Source organism: Myodes glareolus, chromosome X (assembly GCF_982192425.1).
Source record: "Myodes glareolus chromosome X, mMyoGla1.1, whole genome shotgun sequence".
NCBI classification, from domain to species: Eukaryota; Metazoa; Chordata; class Mammalia; order Rodentia; family Cricetidae; genus Myodes; species Myodes glareolus.
Window position 1 is genome coordinate 125,447,833 of NC_142053.1, and position 25,732 is coordinate 125,473,564.

General features: G+C 39.5%; 1 protein-coding gene across 1 annotated transcript; it reads left to right on the forward strand.

The window, feature by feature from the left end:
- The first annotated feature begins 24,714 nt into the window (after positions 1-24,714).
- On the forward strand, positions 24,715-25,427 carry LOC146889061 (uncharacterized). Its single transcript, XM_085684916.2, has 2 exons — positions 24,715-24,891; positions 25,068-25,427. Exons 1-2 carry the CDS (start codon positions 24,751-24,753, stop codon positions 25,329-25,331), a joined length of 405 nt encoding a protein of 134 aa, XP_085541042.1. The 5' UTR covers positions 24,715-24,750; the 3' UTR covers positions 25,332-25,427.
- The last annotated feature ends 305 nt before the right edge of the window (positions 25,428-25,732 follow it).

A 25,732-nucleotide genomic window follows, 5' to 3' on the forward strand; every position in this document is an offset into this window, starting at 1 on the left:
ACACATTAATACTTGTAAACATAGACAAATGTGTGTATGTATATGGACTGACAAAGAGGAGTATAGATCCTCTGCAAGGTGTCAGTATTACAAAATCATACTATTTGATGTGCTGCCTGCTGTACATTGAAAACACACGATGCTTCATATGCTTGAGAATTTGCATGCATGAATCAAAAGGTCTGGCACCTGCAGCCCTTTGTGGAGGCAGGTTCTGTGAGCTGAAGGATCAAGACAGCTGTTCTTTGGGCCACGTTTCCTGACCATTTGCTCAAATTCAGATAGAGAACCTAAGACACAAAATGTGGCAACAGAGCGAGATAGAAATAACACAGAAAGACAGAGAGAGATGCTCAGACATAGAGGCAGGGAGACAGAGAATAGTACTAATGCATGACATCATGACAGAGAATAGGACACACTATGAATCACTAGCCTGAAGGAAGGTCCCCACTCAAAATTCAAAGCCTAGTTTCTACAGAGCTTGTTTTGTCTTTCACATTATTGTGATGTTGAGAAATAAATCATTAAATCAAACAATCATAACTCACACTTCAGTGTTGCTCACCTTTCCATAGATCAAAATACTTGAGAGAGCAACTTAAAAAGGAATTATTTAGTTGGATCAGATTAGATTTGGATTAGAGAGTTGAGTCTATTGCCCTTGGCTTTCTGGATTCCACCAGGGCTGCTAGCTATGTCCTAACTACTTAAGTGTTAAGAACATCCCACAACACTGCCACCAGCTAGGAACCAAATATTTAACACATGAGCCTTTGGCGGGGGTGGGGGGATCAGATCACATCAAAATATAATATCACCACAGAAGATCACACTGTGGGATTACACTAAAGCAATCCCTGGTGTGATCAACTCCACAGAGACAGAAAGCAGAATAGTGGTTGCTAGGAGCTGGGGCAGTCAGAAGTAGGAGATGACATTCAATGAGGACAGCATTTCTGTTGGGGAAGACGGGAAGTTGTAGACACTCCATGGCACTGTGAACATATTTACAGCCACAGTTTTGTACACTTAGCAGTCAGTGATGAATTGTGATATGTATATTTAGCCATATTACTTAGGGTATACACCAAAGATAGATGGAGCCTCTACTAACCAGCAGTGCTGTCTTCACGTGAACCAGTTACCAGCTATGTGGGAAAACAAGCAGCTATCTGGGCCATCAGGGATGATGAGGACACAGCTCTCTTAATATGTCCTTTGATGTCCTTTGTTGCTGGCAACACAACTGGCCTGTTTTATAGTTCTGAAAATTTTACTATGTCATCAAGTTCCAACCCTCAGAGACCCCACTACTTGTTTTCAGCCACCAGTGTATGAATATCATGATAGTATTTGGGGACACATTACAGCACTGTTATGTATGCTTTCTTTGGTCATATGTTTTCCTGTTTCTTGTAGCATGAGTTGTATATACCAGTGGCCTTTTCTGTTCATGACCAAAACCCATCTGAGTAATTCAGGCCTGTCTGACATCCTTTTCTTGATTTCTTCCCTTTGAGAAATAGTTTCTCAGCCTGGTCTTAAAGAAGTCATTGCCATATTTAGAAGTAGGTGCTAGCAGAGATGACATAAACACACTAGGAAAGATCCTGGTTAGTTCATCAGGGATTTGCACAAAGATCCAGGTTTGTGAAACAGTCATTGAGATTATAGCTGGAACAAAAAGGAAACCCTCCTAAAACACATTGATGGATGAAGCACATGTGGTGACCACTGTAGATCCTCACAGTGGAATACTACACAGCCACACCAATTATATCAAATTACATTGAAGGAAACTTCCCAACTATGCTTAGTAAAAAGAATATTTTTAAAAAGTATCATTTGCCTAAATCCTATTTCTATTTGAAAAAAAAGGAAAAGTAAGAGATGGAGGTGGAAAATTACTTCAGAGAAGGAAGGAAAGGATGAAATTGGTTGCAATATGGTGTTTTTCCTTATCTTTTTTTCCTTGTTTTTGAGACAGTTTCACTATGTAGTTATGGTCAACTTGAACTTCTAATTCTCTAACTTCTGAACTCAGAGACCTGAGATTTCAGGCATATGCCACCATGCACTTCCTAAGCACCCATAGGAGTCTAATATGATGACTGTGTCTAACTGTAAGATTAAAATGCTTTATTGTTTCTTTAATGTCTTATAATGTATCAGTTTATATGTCTATGCTGACTAATGGGTGTCTTTAGAAACAGAAAAAACACACTGGTATGAATTTTCCTTTAGTATGTAGATCATTATGTAAATGTTCAGACAGCTAGATACCCTGAACAGATTGCCTTGAAAATAAGAAGGGCAACTAACAATATGTAGAATTTAGATACAATGTTTACACAAGGTCTAGGTTCCAAGCACATTGCCATGTTCACTCATATCAAAACAACTCATCTCCAATTGACATGCATAGTAGATCAGCAATGCTGAGTCACTTGCTCAGGCCTTGCAACTGTGAAGTGAAAGGTACTTTGTGCCAGGCTAGTCTCTTAGGGTTTGAATGTGTTTACATTTGGTCATGTAATTTGCTTAAGTCAACAGAAGGTTGCAAGGTATGAAGTGACCAATGCCATAACAAGCATCATTGTGAATGCATTGGTGTTCTGTTTTACTTGCTAAAAACAGGCCTAATTGACAAGATGGCTTCCAGCAACAAGATGAGGGTCACATGGCACAGTCAAGTCTGAACCAGCTGCAGGACCTACAAACTCATGAGTTAAGTAAATAAATACCTTGCACTATGTATTGCCGAGAATCTAATTGTTCTGTATCACAGATTTAGACAGTTAATCAATAAAATCTGTGTCCCTCATCATTGCTGGACTGCAAATTATAAAAACATATGACCAGTAGCAAAGATTGCTCAAATAATTTAAGAATCTCCCTTATAATAAGGCTGCTCTTCGTCCTCCTCCTCCACATACTTTGATTTTGTGAAGACATCACATACTTTGATTGAAGGATACAGAAATCAACCTTAAACTGACCCAAAAAAATCCCTTCCTACTGCATAGGTTTTATAGTGCTGTAAAGGCTATGCAGGTTGCTGGGGTGGAGATCAATGTCAGTGGTCTTACCCAACATTTGAACTTTGCATGCTGCCATATGAATTTGCCAGGCAGGATGTGCCAACTGATGAAACAGTAGCAAGAATATTAATGGTGATAATCAACCACCAACTAATTGGACCTGAGCCTTAATCCACAGGTAGGAATTTGTGCTTGATATTGTAAACATGGTCAAAACCCATTATAGGACCAAAGGATAGCCTTAATTATATTTTTAATCACTATTGCTGTGATTAAACACCAAGACCAAATCAACTTATAGAAGATGGAATTGATTTGCACTTGTGGTTCTACAAGGTTAGAGTCCATGATAGCAGATCAGAGGCAACAAGAAGTGGGCATAGTAGTTGGAACAGAAGCTGGGGGTTAACATCTTAAATGGCAAACATGAAGCAGAGAAAGATGATTGGAAATGATACATGAAATTGAAACTTCAAATCTTATTCCCAGTGACATACATCCTCCAGCAAGGTCATACTTCCTAATCCTACTCAAACAGGACCAGAAACTTGCAAATAAATATTAAAATACCTGAAATTATGGAAACATCTCATTCAAGCCACCACATTTTACTCCCTGACCACAAAGACCCCTGGTCATATTGTAATGCAAAATGCATTTACTCCAACATCATATGTTCCCATAGGCTCTCACAGTCTCAACACAGTTTTAAAGTTCAAAGGTCAAAATCTCTTGTGTTACTCAAGGCAGTCTCTTATTTGTTACCTCCTGTAAAAGCAAAAAGCAAATTTCATACTTCCAACATACAATGGTGCTTAATAAATACTATCCTTCCAAAAGGGGAAGTTAAACTTAAAATGGATTGATTGTATCGATTTAATACTATTGACGCATTAATATAAAGAGAAGTGCAATGTAGATGTACTTAACAGTATCGATGATCCTGAAAATAATTATGATGTAAGAAGCCATTAAAATATATAAAGTGTAATCTACTCTGCATAGACAAAAATCATATCAGTTTCTGTCCATGAGAGGTCAGAGTGTGGGGAAGAAACTAGAAGAAGGAATGTAAAATGTAGCTACAGATTTCTCTCCCACCTGCCAGGTCTCAAACAGTCATTCTGAAGCTCATTATTAATTACATCTGCTTGGTCTATTAGCTCAAGCTTATTATCAACTAACTCTTACAACTTAAACTAATCAATTTCTACTAGATTATGTTTGACCACAACGCTCATGGTTTTTTACTTCACATCTTGATTATCCTGCAACTGCTGGTGTCTTTCTCACTGTATTCAATTTGGCTTTCCTGCCTAACTATGTTACGCCTTTTCATAGGCCAAAGCAGTTTTATTCATGAACCAATAATAGCAACACATGTTCGCAGCATCCAGAAGTGCATCAAACTATATCTCCCCTTTTGTGTCTAATTAAAAAGGAAGGTTTTAGCATTAGCATAGTAAAATTATATATAACAAAACGGTTATCAATCAAGAATTGTAGTTAGAACATTTAGTCTATTTGTATTTGACAAATTTAAAGAAAATACTTTAAGTTCTATCCTATCTTTTTGTCTAAAATTTTATAACTAATTTATTTTTATCATAACTGAAGAAAACTATAATTATAACTATCTAGTCTTCAACTCCATCAAAGACCCCAGAAGGATATAATATTGCCTGAGTAAACAAGAAGTGCACTGTAACTTCCAAAACTCTAAAACTGACAGGGACTTCTGATTCCCTCGACAGTCACCCAAAGTAATTCTGTAACATGGAGTCACCCATATTTTTCTATTGGTCTAGAGTGTTGGAATACTTCTCAGTGAAATAGGAAATTTGAATAATTGTTCTACCCATATTAGCAGTTTGTTAATCATTTTCCTCTATGCCATGCAGAATGTCTGGAAGTTTTTTCTGTGAAGCAGGAAACTTGAAGGACCATCCTGCCTTGTTTTGATAGAGGTTAGTGGTCATTTTCATGTGGGCCCTTCACATCCAGTTTATACAGCATACAGTCAAGCAGTCCAGGAAAGAACAGGTTCTTGCCCTAATGGCTAGCCTTGCTCAATTGAAAGCAAACTTGATAAGGAGCTTCTTCAATGCTCATCATCTTCTTGAAGCAATTGGGGCTGCCAGGAGCAGACTCGTCTACTGTCAAGAAAAATCTAAGTTCTTGAAGAGTTCCTGATCCTGCACTGAGGCTATCCACCCAGAGGAGTGAGTGTCTGCCCGCTCTACTGGAAGGTCCCCGGAAGGGAGTGCAGGGCACCTCCATCTTCTGCTGCAGGGGCTTCTTTGTTCCACATGACCTGCCCTCCCCACAAGTTCTCCTTTTTGTCTGTAGGGTCCTTGGACTACCAGGAGTCCCTGTTCCTGTGCTAAGGAGATCCATCCAGATGGGTCAGTGTGTGCCATACCAGGGCAGATGGTCCGGGAAAGGAGCACAGGCCACTCCAGCTCCTGCTGCAGGGGCTTCTTTGTTCCACATGACCCTGCCTCCCCCAAGCCTGCCCTATTGTCTGTGAGGTCATTAGCCCAGGAACAGTTCTCCTGCACTGAGGAGATCCACCCAGAGAGTCAGTCACAGCAAAGATTGAACCAAGAGGCCAAGACTCTCCTGGCTACATTTGAAGGAAGAGATGGGTAGGCTCCAATGCAAGAATTCCTCCAAAAACCTGAAAAACAACATGACATCACCAGAATCCAGGGATCAAGAAACTAGAAGAATTGAACACCCTACTCCAGAAGAAATAGAAAAAATTGACACTAAGCAGAACTACGTGAAAATAGTAGAGGAACTTAAACAGGAGGTGAAAATCTGCCGTAAAGAAATGGAAGAGATGTCTCCCAGGTTCAGGGAAGACCAGCTAGCCCTGATGCACTGCTGAGAAGCTCTTCCCAGAGAGGTGAGTGGGTGCCCGCCTGGGCAGCCTGCCTGTCCGGGAAGAGAGCACAGCCCCTCCCCCCACAGCTTCTGCGGCAGAGTCTTCGGTGTTCCATGGGACCCCTCCCTCCCCCCACTGCTGCTGGCCCTTTGTCTCCTGGGTCCTGGGAAGACCAACTAGCCCTGTTGCACTGCTGAGGAGCTTTTCCCAGAGTGTGCTGAGGAGCTCTATCCAGAGAGTGCTGAGAAGTCCTATCCAGAGAGTGTTGAGGAGTTCTATCCAGAAAGTGCTGAGGAGTTTCATCCAGAGTGGAGGAGATGGGCAGGCGCCAATGCAAGAAGTCCTCCAACAACCTGAAAGGCAACATGACATCTCCAGAATCCAGGGAGCTCGAAACTATAAGAATTGAACACCCTACTCCAGAAGAAATAGAAGAAATCGACTCTAAGCAGATCTTTATGAAAATAATAGAGGAACATAAACAAGAGGTGAAAATCTGCCGTAAAGAAATGGAAGATAAGTATAACAAAAAGATTGAGGAAATGAGTAAAGAAATGGAAGAGAAATATACCAAAAAGTTTGAAGAAATGAGTAAATCCATAAATGAAATTCTGGGAAACCAAGAAAAAACAATCAAACAGGTAATAGAAACAGTTCAAGATTTGAAAACTGAAATGGAGTCAATGAAGAAATCACAAACCGAGCTGGCTATGGAAAATCTAGGTAAATGAACAGAGACTTCAGAAACAAGCATAACCAACAGAATACAAAAGATAGAAGAAAGAATCTCAGACTCTGAAGACACCATAGAGAAATTAAACACTCTGACCAAAGAAAACAGCAAATCCAACAAATTCTCATCACAAAACATTCAGGAACTGTGGGACACAATAAAAAAACCAAATCTAAGAATAATAGGAGTAGAAGAAGGAGAAGAATTGCAGATCAAAGGTCCAGAAAATATATCCAACAAAATTATAGAAGAAAACTTTCCCATCCTAAAGAACGATATCCCTATGAAGGTTCAGGAAACATACAGAACACCGAAAAGACTGGATCAGAAAAAAACATCCCCTCGCCATATAATAATCAAAACACAAAGCATTCAGACTAAAGAAAGGATATTGAGAGCTGCAAAGGAAAAAGGTCAAGTAATTTATAAAGGTAAACCTATCAGACTTACACCAGACTTCTCTATGGAAACCATGAAAGCCAGAAGGTCCTGGATAGAGGTATTGCAGAAACTAAGAGACCATGGATGCAAGCCCAGAGTATTATACCCAGCCAAGCTATTGTTCACTATCAACGGAGAAAACAAAATATTCCAGGATAAAAAGAAATTTAAACAATACGTAGCTACTAATCCAGTCTTACAGAGAATATTAGAAGGAAAATCACAACCCAAGGAATCCAACATTCCCAACACTGCCTACAATAACTCAGACATCTAGCGACCCTTCACAAGCACAACTCAAAGAAGGAAAACACATACACTCTACTACCCAAAAAAATGACCGGAGTCATCAATCACTGGTCATTAATATCACTTAATATCAATGGACTCAACTCACCTATAAAGAGGCACAGACTTAGAGATTGGATACGAAAACAGGATCCAACATTCTGCTGTTTACAAGAAACACACCTCAACCACAAAGACAGACACCTACTCAGAGTAAAGGGTTGGGAAAAGGTTTTCCAAGCAAATGGACCTAAGAAACAAGCGGGTGTGGCCATTCTAATATCTAACAAAATTGACTTCAAACTAAAATCAATCAGAAGAGATGGAGATGGACATTTCATACTCATAACAGGAACAATTCATCAGGAAGAAGTCTCAATCTTGAATATCTATGCCCCTAATATAAAGGCACCCATATATGTAAAAGAAACTCTTCTAGAACTCAAGGCAGTCATCAAACCACACACGCTAATAGTAGGAGACTTCAACACTCCTCTCTCACCAATGGACAGGTCAATCAGACAGAAACCAAACAGAGAAATAAGAGATTTATTGGAGGTACTGAATCAAATGGACTTAACAGATATCTATAGAACACTCCACCCAAATAGGAAAGAATATGCCTTCTTCTCTGCAGCTCATGGAACCTTCTCGAAAATTGACAACATACTCGGTAACAAAGCAAACTTCCACAGATACAAAAAAATATTAGTAACCACCTGTGTCTTGTCAGATCACTATGGATTAAAATTAGAATTCAACAACAATGGTACCCCAAGGAAGCCAACAAACACATGGAAGTTGAACAGTCAACTACTAAATCACCCCTGGATCAAGGAAGAAATAAAGGAAGAAATTAAACTCTTTCTTGAATTTAATGAAAACAAAGACACAACATATTCAAACCTATGGGACACTATGAAAGCAGTGCTAAGAGGAAAGTTCATAGCACTAAGTGCCCAATTAAAGAAAACAGAGAAAGCACACATTGGAGACTTAACAGCACACTTGAAAGCTCTAGAAAAAAAAGAACCTGATTTACCCTGGAGGAGTAAAAGACTGGAAATAATCAAACTGAGGGCTGAAATCAACAAAATAGAAACACAGAAAACAATACAAAGAATCAATGAAACAAAAAGCTGGTTCTTGGAGAAAATCAACAAGATTGACAAACCCCTATCCAAACTAATCAAACGGCAGAGAGAGAACATGCAAATTAATAGGATCAGAAATGAAAAGGGGGACATAACCACAGACACAGAGGAAATTCAGAGAATCATTAGATCTTACTACGAAAGTTTATATGCCACAAAGTTGGAAAATGTAAAAGAAATGGACATTTTTTTAGATAAGTACCATATAGCAAAGTTGAACCAAGACCAGGTGAACAATCTAAATAGACCTGTTAGTCGTGAAGAACTAGAAGCTGTTATCAAAAATCTCCCTACCAAAAAAAGCCCATGACCAGATGGTTTCAATGCAAAATTCTACCAGAACTTCCAGGAAGAGCTGATACCTATACTCCTTAATGTATTCCACAATATAGAAACTGAAGAGTCACTGTCAAACTTCTTTTATGAAGCGACAGTTACCCTGACACCAAAACCACACAAAGACACAACCAAGAAAGAGAATTACAGGCCAATCTCACTCATGAACATCGATGCGAAAATTCTCAATAAAGTACTGGCAAACCGAATCCACGAACACATTAGAAAAATTATCCATTATGATCAAGTAGGCTTCATCCCAGAGATGCAGGGATGGTTCAACATACGCAAATCTATCAATGTAATCCATCATATAAAAAAACTGAAAGAAAAAAACCATATGATCATTTCACTGGATGCTGAAAAAGCATTTGACAAAATTCAACACCCATTTATGATAAAGGTGTTGGAGAGACTGGGGATACAAGAATCATACCTAAATATAATAAAAGCAATATACAGCCAGCCAACAGATAACATCAAATTGAACAGAGAGAAACTCAAAGCCTTTCCACTAAAATCAGGAACATGACAAGGCTGTCCACTCTCTCCATACCTCTTCAATATAGTGCTTGAAGTTCTAGCAATAGCAATAAGACAACATAAGGAGATCAAGGGGATTCGAATTGGAAAGGATGAAGTTAAACTTTCGTTATTTGCTGATGATATGATAGTGTACATAAGAGACCCCAAAAACTCTACCAAAGAAATCCTACAGCTGATAAACACCTTTAGTAACGTGGCAGGATACAAGATCAACTCCAAAAAATCAGCTGCCCTCCTATACACAAAGTATAAAGAAGCAGAGAGAGAAGTCAGAGAAACATCACCTTTCACGATAGCCACAAATAGCATAAAATATCTTGGGGTTACTCTAACCAAGGAAGTGAAAGACCTATTTGACAAGAACTTTAAGCCTTTGAAGTAAGAAATTGAGGAGGATACCAGAAAATGGAAAAACCTCCCCTGCTCTTAAATTGGGAGAACCAACATAGTAAAAATGGCAATTCTACCAAAAGCAATCTATAGATTCAATGCAATCCCCATAAAATTCCATCAAACTTTTTCACAGACCTTGAGAAAACAATAATCAAGTTTAAATGGCAAAACAAAAACCCCAGGATAGCCCAAACAATCTTATACAATAAAGGAACTTCTGGAGGCATTACCATCCCTGACTTCAAACTCTATTACAGAGCTACAGTATTGTAAACAGCTTGGTATTGGCATAACAACAGAGAAGTCGAACTATGGAATCGAATAGAAGACCCGGATACTAACCCACAAACCTATGAACACCTAATTTTCGACAAGGGAGCTAAAGGTGTACAATGGAAGAAGCAAAGCATCTTTAACAAATGGTGCTGGCATAACTGGATGTCAACCTGTAGAAGAATGAAAGTAGATCCATATCTATCACCATGCACAAAACTCAAGTCCAAATGGATTAAAGACATCAACATCAATCTGTCCACTTTGAACCTGATAGAAAAGAAAGTGGGAAGTAGTCTACAAGATATAGGCACAGGAGGCCTCTTCCTAAGTAGGATCCCAGTAGCACAGACAATAAGAGAAACAATGAATAAATGGGACCTACTGAAACTGAGAAGCTTCTGTAAAGCAAAGGACACTGTCAGTAAGACAAAAAGGCTGCCTTATGACTGGGAGAAGATCTTCACCAACCCCTCATCAGACAAAGGTCTGATCTCCAAAATATACAAAGAACTCAAGAAACTAGACACTAAAACTCTAATTAACCCAATTAAAAATGGGGTACTGATCTGAACAGAGAATTCACAACAGATGAACTTCGAATGGCCAGAAGACACTTAAGGTCATGCTCAACCTCCTTAGCGATCAGGGAAATGCAAATCAAAACCACTTTGAGATACCATCTTACACCTGTCAGAATAGCTAAAGTCAAAAACACCAATGATAGCCTATGCTGGAGAGGATGTGGAATGAGGGGAACACTCATCCATTGTTGGTGGGAATGCAAACTTGTGCAGCCACTGTGGAAATCAGTGTGGCGGTTTCTCAGGAAACTGGGAGTCAACCTCCCTCAGGACCCAGCATTTCTACTCTTGGGATTATACCCAAGAGATGCCCTATCATACTACAAAAGTATTTGTTCAACTATGTTCATAGCTGCACTATTTGTAATAGCCAGAACCTGGAAACAACCTAGGTGCCCCTCAATAGAAGAATGGTTAAAGAAGGTGTGGAACATATATACATTAGAGTTTTACTCAGCGGTAAAGAACAATGACATCTTGAATTTTGCATGCAAATGGATGGAAATAGAAAACGCTTTACTGAGTGAGGTAACCCAGACCCAAAAAGAGGAATATGGTATGTACTCACTCATAAGTGGATTCTAGCCATAGTTAAAGGTCTTTGAGTCTATAATTTGTGATCCTAGAGAAGCTAGATAAGAAGGTGAACCTGAAGAAAATTTATATAGTTATCCTCCTGGATAATACAACTAGGCAAGATTGCCAAGCAAACTCGGGTGCATGGTGGGTGGGAGGGTGGTAGTAAGGGAGGATGGTCAGGGAGAGGGGAGAGGGGGAGGATTGGGGAAGGTTTGGGGGAATGGGAGCGGGGAGGGAGGAAGGATGGTGGGGGGAGCAGGGAGGTTTATATCTCAGCTAAGGGAGCCATTTTAGGGTTTGCAAGAGACTTGATTCTGGAGGGGTTTTCAGTAAAAATTAAATAAAAATAAATAAATAAATAAATAAATAAAAAGAAAAATAAAAGAAAAAGAAAACGCTTTACTGAGTCAGGTAAGCCAGACCCAAAAAGAGGAATAAGGTATGTATTCACTCATAAGTGGATTCTAGCCATAATTAAAAGTCTTTGAGCCTATTATTCGTGAACCTAGAGAAGCTAAATAAGAAGGTGAACCTGAAGAAAATCCAGGTAGTTTTCCTCCTGGAGATTGGAAATAGACAAGAGTCCCAGGTAACCTTGGGTGCATGAGGGGGGTAGGAGGGTTTTTGGAAGGGGAGGGTGTTAGAGAGAAGGGAGCAGGGGAGGAATGGGAAATGCTCGGGGGACTGGCAGGGGAGAGAGAGGAAGGATAGATATGGGTTCAGGGAAGAATATATCTCAACTATGGAAGTCAGTTTAGGGTTTACTAGAGACTTGACTGTAAATGGGATCCCAGGTCCAAGGAGAGATCCCCAGATTGTACTCTGGACAGAGGAGAGGGTGCCTGAACTGGCCTTGGCCCATAACCATACTGATGAATATTTTGCTTATCACCATAGATCCTTCATCTGGCAATGGATGGAGATAGAGACGGGGACCCACGTTGGAACACTGGACTTAACTCCCTAGGTCCAAGCGAGAAGTAGAAGGAAGAAGAACGTGATCAGGGAGGGCAAGATCAGAGGGAACCTTCATCCGGCGATGGATGGCAATGCAGACGGAGACCCACATTGGAGCACCGGACTGAGCCCCCCAAGGTCCAAAGGAGGAGCAGAAGGAGGAAGAACATGAAAAAGGAAATCAGGACCGCGAATGGTGCGATCACCCACTGATACAAGGAGACTGATCTAATGAGAGTTCACCAAGGCCAGTTGACTGAGACTGAAGGAGTGCTTGATCCAACCAGATTCTCTAGAGGAGGCGGGATTCCCTGAATGTGGCTGACCCGAAGTCTTTCTAAAAAGCCATTGACAATGTCTCTGGGACTTGTTTCCTCTGCATATTCTGGATTTTTGGGGATCCAGTCTGTTTGGATACTCACCTTCCTGGACCTGGAGGGAGCAGGGAGGAACTTGAACTACCCACAGGGCAGGAAACCCGGACTGCTCTTAGGGATGGAGAGGGAAGAGGAGAGTGAGTGGGGGGAGTGGGAGGGTGTTGGGAGGGGGGGCGAAAATGGAAACTTTTATATTTTAATAAACTTTAAAAAAAAGAAATGGAAGAGAGGTATAACAAAAAAGATTGAAGAAATGAGTAAAGAAATGGAAGCGAAGTATAACAAAAAGTTTGAAGAAATGAGTAAATCTGTAAATGACACCCTGGGAAACCAAGAAAAAACAATCAATCACATAATACAAACCGTTCAAGAATTGAAAACTGAAATGGAGCCAATGAAGAAAACCCAAACCCAGGGCCGGCTGAATATAGAAAATCTAGGTAAATGAACAGAGATTTCAGAAACCAGCATAACCAATAGAATACAAGAGATAGAAGAACAAATCTCAGATTCTGAAGACAGCATAGGGAAAATAAACGCTCTGCTCAAATAAAACAGAGAATCCAACAAATTCTCATCACAAAACATTCAAGAAATCTGGGACACAATAAAAAGACCAAACCTAAGAATAATAGGAGTAGAAGAAGGAGAAGAATTGCAGATCAAGGGCCGGAAAATGTATTCAACAAAATTATAGAAGAAAACTTTCCCAACCTAAAGAACGATTCCTATGAAGGTTCAAGAAGCATACAGAACACTGAATAGACTGGATCAAAAAAAAATCCTCTCACCATATAATACTCAAAATACAAAACATTCAGATTAAAGAAAGAACATTAAGAGCTGCAAAGGAAAAAGGTCAAGTAACTTATAAAGGTAAACCTATCAGACTTACACCGGACTTCTCTGTGGAAACCATGAAAGTCAGAAGGTCCTGGATAGAGGTACTGAAGAAACTAAGAGACCGTGGATGAAAGCCCAGACTACTATACCCAGCCAAGCTATTATTCACTATAAATGGAGAAAACAAAATATTCCAGGATAAAAAGAAATTTAAACAATACGTAGCTACTAATCCAGACTTACAGAAAGTATTAGAATGAAAATCACAACCCAAGGAATCCAACATTCCCAACACTGCCTACAATAACTCAGACATCTAGCAACCCTTCACAAGTACAACTCAAAGAAGGGAAACACACACACTCTACTAACCCCCCCCCCCGAAAAAAAAAAGAAAGAAAGAAAGTAACGGAGTCAACAACCACAGGTTATTAATATCACTTAATATCAATGGACTCAATTCACCTATAAAAAGGCACAGACTTAGAGATTGGATATCAAAACAGGATCCAACATTCTGCTGTTTACAAGAAACACACCTCAACCACAAAGACAGACACCTACTCAGAGTAAAGGGCTGGGAAAAGGTTTTCCAAGCAAATGGACCTAAGAAACAAGCGGGTGTGGCCATTCTAATTTCCAACAAAATTGACTTCAAACTAAAATCAGTCAGAAGAGATGGAGATGGACATTTCATTCTCATAACAGGAACAATTCATCAGGAGGAAGTCTCAATCCTGAACATCTGTACCCGTAATAAAAAGGCACCCACTTATGTAAAAGAAAAACTTCTAGAACTCAAGGCAAAATTCAACACCCCTTTATGATAAAGGTCTTGTAGCGATTGAGGATACAAGGATCATACCTAAATATAATAAAAGCTATTTACAAAAAGCCTACAGCTAGCATCAAATTGAACGGAGAGAAACTCAAAGCCACTCCACAAAACTCAGGAACAAGACAAGGCTGTCCACTCTCCATAGCTCTTCAATATAGTGCTTGAAGCTCTAGCAATAGCAACAAGACACCATAAGGGAATCAAGTGTATTCAAATAGGGAAGGAAGAAGTAAAACTTTGGTTATTTGCAGATGACATGATAGTGTACATAAGCGACCCCAAAAGTTCTACCAAAGAACTTCTACAACTGATAAACACCTTTAGTAATGTGGCAGGAAACAAGATCAACTCCAAAAAATCAGTTGCCCTCCTATACACAAATGATAAAGAAGCAGAGAGGGAAATCAGAGAAACATCACCTTTCACGATAGCCACAAATAGCATAAAATATCTTGGGGTAACTCTAACCAAGGAAGTGAAATACCTATTTGACAAGAACTTTAAGTCTTTGAAGAAAGAAATTGAGGAGGATACCAGAAAATGGAAAGATCTCCATTACTCTTGGATTGGGAGAATCAACATAGTAAAAATGGCAATTCTACCAAAAGCAATCTATAGATTCAATGTACTCCCCATCAAAATCTCATCAAATTTCTTCACAGAACTTGCAAGAACAATATTCAAGTTTATATGGCTAAACAAAAAACCCAGTATAGCCAAAACAATCTTATACAATAAAGGAACTTCTGGAGGCATTACCATCCCTAACTTCAAACTCTATTACAGAGCTACAGTATTGAGAACAGTTTGGTATTGGCATAAGAACAAAGAAGTCGACCTATGGAATCGAATAGAAGACCCGGATATTAACCCACAAACCTATGAACACCTGATTTTCGACAAGGGAGCTAAACATATAAAATGGAAGAAGGAAAGCATCTTTAACAAATGTTGCTGGCATAACTGGATGTCAACCTGTAGAAGAATTAAAGTAGATCCATATCTATCACCATGCACAAAATTCAGGTTCAAATGGATTAAAGACATCAATATTAATCTGACCACACTGAACCTGATAGAAGAGAAAGTGGGAAGTAGTCTGCAAGACATGCGCACAGGAGACCACTTCCTAGGTAGAACCCCAGTTGCACAGACAATAAGAGAAAAAAATGAATAAATGGGCCCTCCTGAAATTGAGAAGCTTCTGTAAAGCAAGGACACTGTCACTAAGACAAAAAGACTACCTTCTGACAGGGAGAATATCTTCACCAACTGATCATCAGACATAGATCTGATCTCCAAAAAATATAAAGAACTCAAGAAACTAGACACTAAAACTCTAATTAACCCAATTTAAAAATGGGGGTACTGAACTGAACAGAGAATTCTCAACAGAAGAACTTCGAATGGCCAGAAGACACTTAAGGTCATGCTCAACCTCCTTAGCGATCAGGGAAATGCAAATCAAAACCACTTTGAGATACCATCTTACACCTGTCAGAATAGCTGTAATCAAAAACACCAATGAAAGCCTATGCTGGAGAGGATGTGGAATGAGGGGAACACTCATCCATTGTTGGTGGGAATGCAAACTTGTGCAGCCACTTTGGAAATCAGTGTGGCAGTTTCTCAGGAAACTGGGAGTCAATCTCCCTTCGGATCCAGCAATTCCACTTTTGGGAACGATCCCAAGAGATGCCCAAACATATTACAAAAGCATTTGTTCAACTATGCTCATAGCAGCACTTTTTATAATAGCCAGAACATGGAAACAACCTAGGTGCCCCTCATAGAAGAATGGTTAAAGAAGGTGTGGGACATATACACATTAGAGTTTTACTCAGCGGTAAAAAACAATGACATTTTGAATTTTGCATGCAAATGGATGGAAATAGAAAACACTTTACTGAGTGAGGTATCCCAGACCCAAAAAGAGCAATATGGTATGTACTCACTCATAAGTTTATTCTAGCCAATATTAAAGGTCTTTGAGTCTATAATTCGTGATCCTAGAGAAGCTAAATAAGAAGGTGAACCCAAAGAAAATCATATAGTTATCCTCCTGGATATTGGAAGTAGACAAGATTACCAGGCAAACTTGGGGGCACGGAGGGTGGGGGGACTTGGGGGTGGATGTAAGGGGAGTTGTGTAGAAAGAAGGTAGAAGGGGAGGATTCGGGATAGTTCGGGGGATTGGGATGGGTGGGATGGAGGAAGGATGGATATGGGAGCAGGGAAGTAAATATCTCAACTAAGGGAGCCATTTTAGGGTTTGTAAGAGACTTGATTCTAGAGGGGGTCCCAGATCCAAGGAGAGATACTCAGATTGTTCCCTGGGCAGCAGAGGAGAGGGTGCATGAACTGGCCTTGTCTCATAACCATACTGATGAATATTTTGCATATCACCATAGAACCTTCATCTGGTGATGAATGGAGATAGAGACAAAGTCCCACTTTGGAGCACTGGACTTAGCTCCCTAGGTCCAAATGAGGAGCAGAAGGAGAAAAAATGTGAGCAAAGAAGTCAGGATCACAAGGTGTGTGTCCACCCACGGAGACAGTGGCACTGATCTAATGGGAGCTCACCAAGGCCAGCTGGACTGGGAGCGATGGAGCATGTGATCAAAATGAACACTCTGAAAGTGGCTGGCAATGAAGGCTGACTGAGAAGCCAAGAGCAATGGCATTGGGATTTAATTCTACTGCATGGACTAACTTTGTGGGAGCCTGGTTTGTTTGGATGTTTCATCTTTAAAGACCTGTAGGGATGGGGGAGGACCTTGGACTTCCCACGGGGCAAGGAACCCTGACTGCACTTAAGACTGGAGAGAGAGGAGGAGGTGGGAAGGGGGGGGTTGGGGAGGAGAAGGGAAAAGGGAGGCGGGGAAGAGGTGGAAATTTTTAATAAATAAATAAATAAAAGAGCTGCAAGGAAAAAATACAAGTAACATATAAATAGAAAGCTATCAGAATTACACATGACTTGTCAATGAAAACTATGAAAGCCAGAAGGTCTTGGATAGATGTGCTGCAGACACAAAAACACCATGGATGCAAGCCCAGACTATTATACCCAGCACAGCTTGCATTCACCATGTACAGAGAAAACAAAATATTCCAGGACAAAAACAGATTTAAACAATACGTAGCCACAAACCCAGCCTTAATATAAAATACTATAAGAAAAACCACAAAACAAGGAAGTCAACAACACCCATAATAACACAACAATCTGACAAGCCTCCACCAGAACAACTCAAAGAGGGGAAACACACAAACACTACCACCAGAAAAAATAATCGGAGTAAACAACCACTGGTCGTTATTATCACTTAATATCAATGGACTCAATTCATCTATAAAAAGGCACGGGTTAAGAGAATGGATACAAAAACAGGATCCAACATTCTGCTGTTTACAAGAAACACACCTCAACCTCAAAGACCACACTACCTCAGAGTAAAGGATTGGGAAAAGGTTTTCCAATCAAATGGACCAAAGAAGCAAGCAGGTGTGGCAATACTAATAACTAACAAAATTGATTTCAAACTAAAATTAGTCAGAAGAGCTGAAGAAGGGAACTTTATACTCATAACAGGAACAAATCATCAGGAGGAAGTCTCAATCGTGAATATCTATGCCCCTAATATAAAAGCACACATATATGTAAAAGAAACATTACTACAATTCAAAGCATATACCAAACCCCATACTCTAATAGTAGGAGATTACAACACTCTTCTCTCACCAATGGACAAGTCAACCAGATAAAAACTTAACAGAAAAATAAGAGAAATAATAGATGTAATGAACCAAATGGACTTAACAGACATCTATGGAACATTCCATCCAAACAGAAAAGAATATACTTTCTTCTCAGCATCTCATTGAACCTTCTCAAAAATTGATCACATACTTGGTAACAAAGCAAACATAAACAGATACAAAGAAATTGTAGTAACCACCTGTGTACTATTGGATCACTATGGAGTAAAGTTAGAATTCAAAAACAATCCCACCCCCCAAAAGCCTACAAACTCATGGAAACTGAACAGTCAACTACTGAATCATCCCTGGGACAAGGAAAAAAATAAAGAAAGAAATTAAAGTCTTCCTTGAATTCAATGAAAATAAAGACACAACATAGCCAAACCTATGGGACACTATGAAAGCAGTGCTAAGAGGAAAGTTCATAGCACTAAGTACCCAATTAAAGAAAATGGAGAAAACTCACATTAGAGATTGAACAGCACACCTAAAAACTCTAGAAAAAAAAGAAGAAGACTCACCCAGGAGGAGTAGAAGACTGGATATAATCAAACTGAGGGCTGAAATCAACAAAATAGAAACACAGAAAACAATCCAAAGAATCAATGAAACAAAAAGCTGGTTCTTAGAGAAAATCAACAAGATTGGCAAACCCTACCCAAACTAATCAAACAACAGAGAGAGAACACAAAAATTAACAAGATCAGAAATGAAAAGGGGAACATAACCACAGACACAGAGGAAATTTGGAGACTCATTAGATCTTTACTACAAAAGCCCGTATGCCACAAAATTGGAAAATGTAAAAGAAATGGATATAAGTACCATATACCAAAATTAAATCAAGACCAGGTAACCAATTTAAATAGACCTGTAAGACGCAAGGAAAAAGAAGCTGTCTGCAAAAACCTCCCTACCAAAAAAAAAAAAAAAAAGCCCAGGACCAGATGGTTTCAATGCAGAATTCTACCAGAACTTCCAAGAAGAACTAATACCTATACTCCTTAATCTGTTTCCCAAAATAGAAACAGAAGAGTCATTGTCAAACTCCGTTTATGAAGCTACAATTACTCTGATACCAAAACCACAAAAAGACTCAACCAAGAAAGAGAATTACAGACCAATCTCACTCACGAATATCGAAACAAAAATTCTCAATAAAACACTGGCCATCCGAATCCAAGAACACATTAGAAAAATTATCCATTATGATCAAGTAGGCCTCATCCCAGAGAGGCAAAGCTGGTTCAACATACGAAAATCTATCAATGTAATACATCAAATAAATAAACTGAAAGAAAAAAACCATATGATCATTTCATTAGATGCTGAAAAAGCATTTGACAAAATTCAACACCCCTTTATGATAAAGGTCTTAGAGAAATTAGGGATGCAAGACTCATACCTAAATATAATAAAATCAATATACAGTAAGCCGACAGATAACCTCAAATTAAACGAGGAAAAACTTAAAACCATTCCACTAAAATCAGGAAGAAGACAAGGCTGTCCACTCTCTCCATACCTCATCAATATAGTGCTTGAAGTTCTAGTAATAAGGAAATCAAGTATATTCAAATTGGAAAGAAAGAAGTCAAACTTTTGTTATTTGCAGATGATATGATGGTGTACATAAGCGACCCCAAAAATACTACCAAAGAACTCCTACAGCTTGTAAACACCTTTAGAAATGTGGCAGGATACAAGATCAACTCCAAAAAATCAGTGGCCCTCCTATACACAAAGAACAAAGAAGCAGAGAGGGAAAGCATAGAAACATCACCTTTTATGATAGCCACAAATAGCATAAAATATCTTGGAGTAACTCATACAAGGAAGTGAAAGATCTATTTGACAAGAACTTTAAGGCTTTGAAGAAAGAAATTGAAGAGGATATCAGAAAATGAAAGAATCTCCCATGCTCTTGAATTGGGAGGATCAACATAATAAAAATGGCAATTCTACCAAAAGCAATCTATAGATTCAATGCAATCCCCATCAAAATCCCAACAAAATTCTTCACAGACCTTGAGAGAACACTAATCAACTTTATATGGAAAAACAAAAAACCCACGATAGCCAAAACAATCCTATACAATAAAGGAACTTCCGGAGGCACTACCATTCCTGACTTCAAACACTATTACAGAGCTACAGTAATGAAAACAGCATGGTATTTGCATAAAAACAGAGATGTTGACCAATGGAATCGAATCAAAAACCCAAATATTATTCCACAGACCTATGAACACGTGATTTTAGACAAGAGAGCTAAAATTATACAATGGAGGAAAGAAAGCATCTTTAACAAACGGTGCTGGCATAACTGGATGTCAACCTGTAGAAGAATGAAAGTAGATCCATATCTATCACCATACACAAAACTCAAGTCCAAATGGATTAAAGACCTCAATATAAATCTGATCACACTGAACCTGATAGAAGAGAAAGTGGAAAGTAGTCTGCAACACATGGGCACAGGGGACCACTTCCTATGTATAACCCCAGTAGCACAAACAATAAGAGTCAAAATGAATAAATGGAACCTCCTGAAACTGAGAAGCTCCTGTAAAGCAAAGACACTGTCATTAAGACAAAAAGGCAACCTACTGAATTGGAGAAGATCTTCACCAAACCCCCATCAGACAAAGGTCTGATCTCCAAAATATACAAAGAACTCAAGAAACTAGACTTTTAAACTCTAATTAACCCAATTTAAAAATGTGTTGCAGATTTGAACAGAGAATTCTCAATAGAAGAAGTTCAAATGGTCAAAAGACAGTTAAGGTCATGCTCAACCTCCTTAGTGATCAGGGAAATGCAAATCAAAACCACTTTGAGATACCATCTTACACCTGTCAGAATGGCTAAAATCAAATCACCAGTGATAGCCTATGCTGGAGAGGATGTGGACTGAGAAGAACACTCATCCATTGCTAGTGGAAATGCAAACTTGTGGCACTACTTTGGAAATCAGTGTGGTGGTTTCTCAGGAAACTGGGAGTCTGGTGTGAGAGAATTGTCTGTATTCTGTCAATCATGTATTTTAATAAAACGCTGATTGGCCAGTCAGGCAGTATAGGCGGGAAAGCCAGACAGGAAGAAGGGGTGGAGCAAAGAGACTGGGAGTATTCTGGGAAGCAGGAAGCTCCCTCTGCCACTCCTGTGCAGACCACCAAAGAGACAGAATGTAACCTGCCCAGCTGAGAAGGGTACTAAGCTGTGTGGCTAACATAGATAATAATAATGGGTTAATATAAGTTACAAGGACTAATAAGAAGCCTGACCTAATGGACCAATCAGCTTTATAACTTATAGAGATGTCTGTGTGATTGATTTGTCTTTGGGGCATGCCGGTTGTGGGGTACCCGGCAGGAAAGGTACCCCAACAAGCCAGCCCCCATGTTGCAGTAGTCAACCTACCTCAGGATCCAGCAATTCCACTCTTGGGAATATACTCAAGAGATGCCAAATCATATTACAAAAGCATTTGTTCAACTATGCTCATTGCAGCACTATTTGTAATAGCCAGAACCTGGAAACAACCTAGGTGCCCCTCAATAGAAAAATGGATAAAAAAGTTGTGGCGTATATACACTTTAGAGTTCTTGAATTTTGCATGCAAATGGATGGAAATAGAAAACACTTTACTGAGTGAGATGACCCAGACCCAAATAGATGAATATGGTATGTACTCACTCATAAGTAGATTATAGTTATAATTAAAGGACATTAAGCCTATAATTCGTGATCCGAGAGAAGTTAAATAAGAAGGTGAACCCAAAGAAAAACATAAAGTTATCCTTCTGGATATTGGAAGCAGATAAGATTACCGGGCAAAAGTTGGAAGCACAGAGATTTGGGTGGGGGGAAGGGGGAATGGGGAGAGAGAAGGGAGAAGGGGAGGATTGGGAAGAACTTGGGGGCATGGGATAGTTGAGATGGAGAAAGGGTAGATATGGGAACAGGGAAGAAGATATCTTGATTAAGGGAGCCATTTTAAGGTTGGCAAGAGACTTGGCTCTAGAGGGGTTCCCAGGTGTCCAAGGAGATGTCCTCAGCTAGGTCCTTGGGCAGCAGAGGAGAGGGTTCCTGAACTGGCCTTATCCTATAACCACACTGATGAATATCTTGCATATCACCATAGAACCTTCATCCGGCATCGAATGGAGATAGAGACAGAGATCCACATTGGAGCACTGGACTGAGCTTCCAAGGTCCAAATTAGAAGCAAAAGGAGGGAGAACATGAGCAAGGAGGGGTTCATCCACCCTCGGAGATGGTGGGAGTGATCTAATAGGAGCTCACCAATACCAGCTGGACTGGGACTGAACAAGCATGTGATCAGACCAGACTCTCTTAATGTGGCTGACAATGAGGGCTGACTGAGAAGCCAATGATAATGGCACTGGATTTTGATTCTACTGCATGTACTGGCTTTTTGGGAGCCTAGTCTGTTTGGATGCTCACCTTCCTAGACCTGGATTGAAGGGGGGGCCTTGGACTTCTCATAAGGCAGGGCACCCTGACTTCTCTTAGAACTGGAGAGGGAGGGGAGGAGTAGTGGGGGGATTGGAAGGTAAATGGGAGAGTGGGAGGAGGTGGAAATTTTTAGTAAATAAATAAATTTTTTAAAAATCTAAGTTCTTAAAACATTTTAAATGTAATATTCTGCAGTTTGTAGAAGTGTTTGAAGATTACCTAATCATCTGAAACACATCTCTGCATATCTAGAAAACCTAATTAACATGACTCTAAGTTTAACTTTTAAATTGTATTTTTAACTTTGCATTATATTTTAAATGAGCTGTATTAACATAATGCTTTAAAAACCTATCGAAATATACATATAACAAATTTTACCTTTAATTTGTATCAATAACCCAAAATCCATAGCAATGTAAAATATTTTGTGATTAACAGTTACTTTTTGTATTAAAGTAGATTTAATAATATACTTTTAAACTATTTCTGTATCATAACACCCCTATTTTTAGGAAGACATTAACTATGATCATAAATCATTTTAAGCAATCCTCTTTAAATTAACGCAATCATTTCTCAATAATATTTTTGGAGTTTGTGCATAGTATCCTATACTGCTTCCTGCTAGTTGAAGCTGTAGGTAATCTTATGGGGATCATGAGAAAATTTAGAATTTTGGTTAAAACTTGGCTGTGGTGGTCTATAAGGCTGCAGAATCTCAACCAGTTGCCTTGATGTTAGAATAGCTGACATCAAGAAAGGAAGGCAGAAAGTAAAATAACAAATGAGTCTTATCTATTAACTTATACTGCCTTCTTGAAACAGGAGGATCAGAAATTTAGTTCTTGGGAAATCTCTGTTTGAATAGTAACCAAGAAGGCTAGATTAAGACAAAACCAGAAAAAGAGTATTCATTATAACTAGTGTAAATATAACTACAAGTTGATTGTAACTACTTCAACATCAGCTGTATTTTAAGAGTGGTAAGCAATAAAGATGTGTTGTAGAAAAGCCATAGTTTAACTGTTACAGGACGCTGAAATGAGACAACTGCATCAATCTAAGACTAAGACAGTTGCTTCTTGATCACATATATATTGTAAAAAGTCCACAAGGGACAAAAATAACAATGAAATGAACAGTAATATTTCTGGCATGGGATATTGAACAAACATAGGTTTCCCTCGAAAGAGGATGGGAATGAGTCAGCTAAAGTTGGTGTGTGCATTCTCATAAAGTATCTTACACTGCTAGAAGCAGTGAAGTAAAGATAGCAGAGCACAGACTCCCGTAGTCCATTGTACTACACTTGAACACAAATATATTTCACAAGAACAAAAATATATATGAGGACCTGATTCAAATATATTAGTCAAGGTTACCTAATGAGGAGGGAGGCAAATGGTGCTAGTAAAAGGGAAAAAATTAATAAAATAGGAGGGACAGAATATCATAAAATGAAAAATAGTGTGATAGATTTCAATAATGAAAGTAAATAAACATATAACTGTCAATAGAGGGCGGTTTATCCCGTTTCCTGTCTGTAAGAGAAAAAAACTGGTAGAAAAGTAACATCTATTTTAAACCAGGAATCAAAAAATAGGCAGTCTTAGATGCCAAATAGGTAAGGTGATGTCTATTCACAGGGCACATGTTTTCTTCTGTTGTGGTGGTAAGGGCATGTCTTTATGGAACACATGCTTTTACTGTTGTTGCTTACAGGATGTTACCCATATTGATGCACTCTTAATAGGGTCCTATTAATTTATACAGTAATTAAGTATAATATCTAAAATATGATCAGAAGATGAAGGGAAAGTCAATGCAACTAAAAGTACAGGTTTGAAGTAGCAAACTCTCTGAGTTCACTACAGTCTAACTTGGGTATATGAAGAAGGGAGGAAGCATAAGAAATTTCTCTTGCAGAAGTTTCCGTAAAGCTGCCAATTTCCAACCAGACATTGTAGTTCTAGCATGTTTTCCCCTTTTCCAGGGTGTAAGTCATATCTGGGATGTTCAGGCACCCTGCCACGGATTCCCTTCATCCCCAAAGGTGTCTGAGGTGGGGCATTGTGACATAGTCTCAACACCACCTTAGCTGTCATTGGCTAGGGCAGACTTTGCTGACCAATCAGGGCTGAAGGGTGTGGCCCTCCATTGTTCTGCAGGGGAGATAAGCAGGGTACTCAGAGCTCTGGGCCAGTCTGCTAGAAAGTCTAGCATGGCAAAGGTGGGCAGGAAACCTCCAGAGCCTAGAGAAGGTGCCAAGATGAAGAAGAAGCGGCATAAGACTGCCCAGAATCCCAAGCACAGCTCCATGCAGAAGACCGAGTGTTGCTGTTATTGTCATCAGATTCTGAAGGTGAGAGAACCTAAGCTTATTCCCTCCTTTCTGAAGCTATTACCACCCCTAGAACTTTCTCTGGCCCCCTATAAACTCCTCCTCTACCTCTGCCCCTTCTCATAAATCCCCCTCCACATGTATACCTATCTTTTCCCAAAGCAGTGCCCTGTGACCTTAGTGTGTGATCCTTTCAGATCATCATGAAGAAGAAACAACCCGTGCGAAGAACTACTAGGAGAAAGGCTTCTATGAAAGCCATCCAAATGAGAATTCCAAAGAAACCTAGCGAAACAGCATTGGCATTACTGATTCGTGAAGAAATGGGTGAGAATGATGACAACCCAAACGCACCTGAGCAGAGTCAACCGGGCTTAGACAGCTCCCATGTTTGTGTTGAGGACCTGACCAGCTCCAAGACTCAAAGCACAGATGAAGACCCACAAAACACCAATGCATAGGTCTGGCAGCTGAGTCATGGTCAGTGATGTGAAAGGCACATTTTAACACAAGGCCAAGTTCATGGTTGTGCCAATAAAAGTAAACAGATGTGAAAATGTGTATGTCACTCTCAGTCTCTGATTGTGGAAAAGGGAAGAAGGAAGGAAAGGGTGGGTAGATAATAACAGAGGAACATTGGATTCTACAACACTGAGAGTGGAATGAACAGTCCCCTGATAAGCAGACACTGGAGGGTCAGAACTGATCCAACAAAAATGTCCCCTTGAATTTTTGTTTCACAGGGTAGGAGGGAAAGCCCTGGGTATGGCTGGGGCAAGGTCTCAGGACAAGACATCTGTAGGAAATGAGGTGCGGGTCGCAATTCTCATCACGACTTAGACAACCCATCAGCTTTAAGATA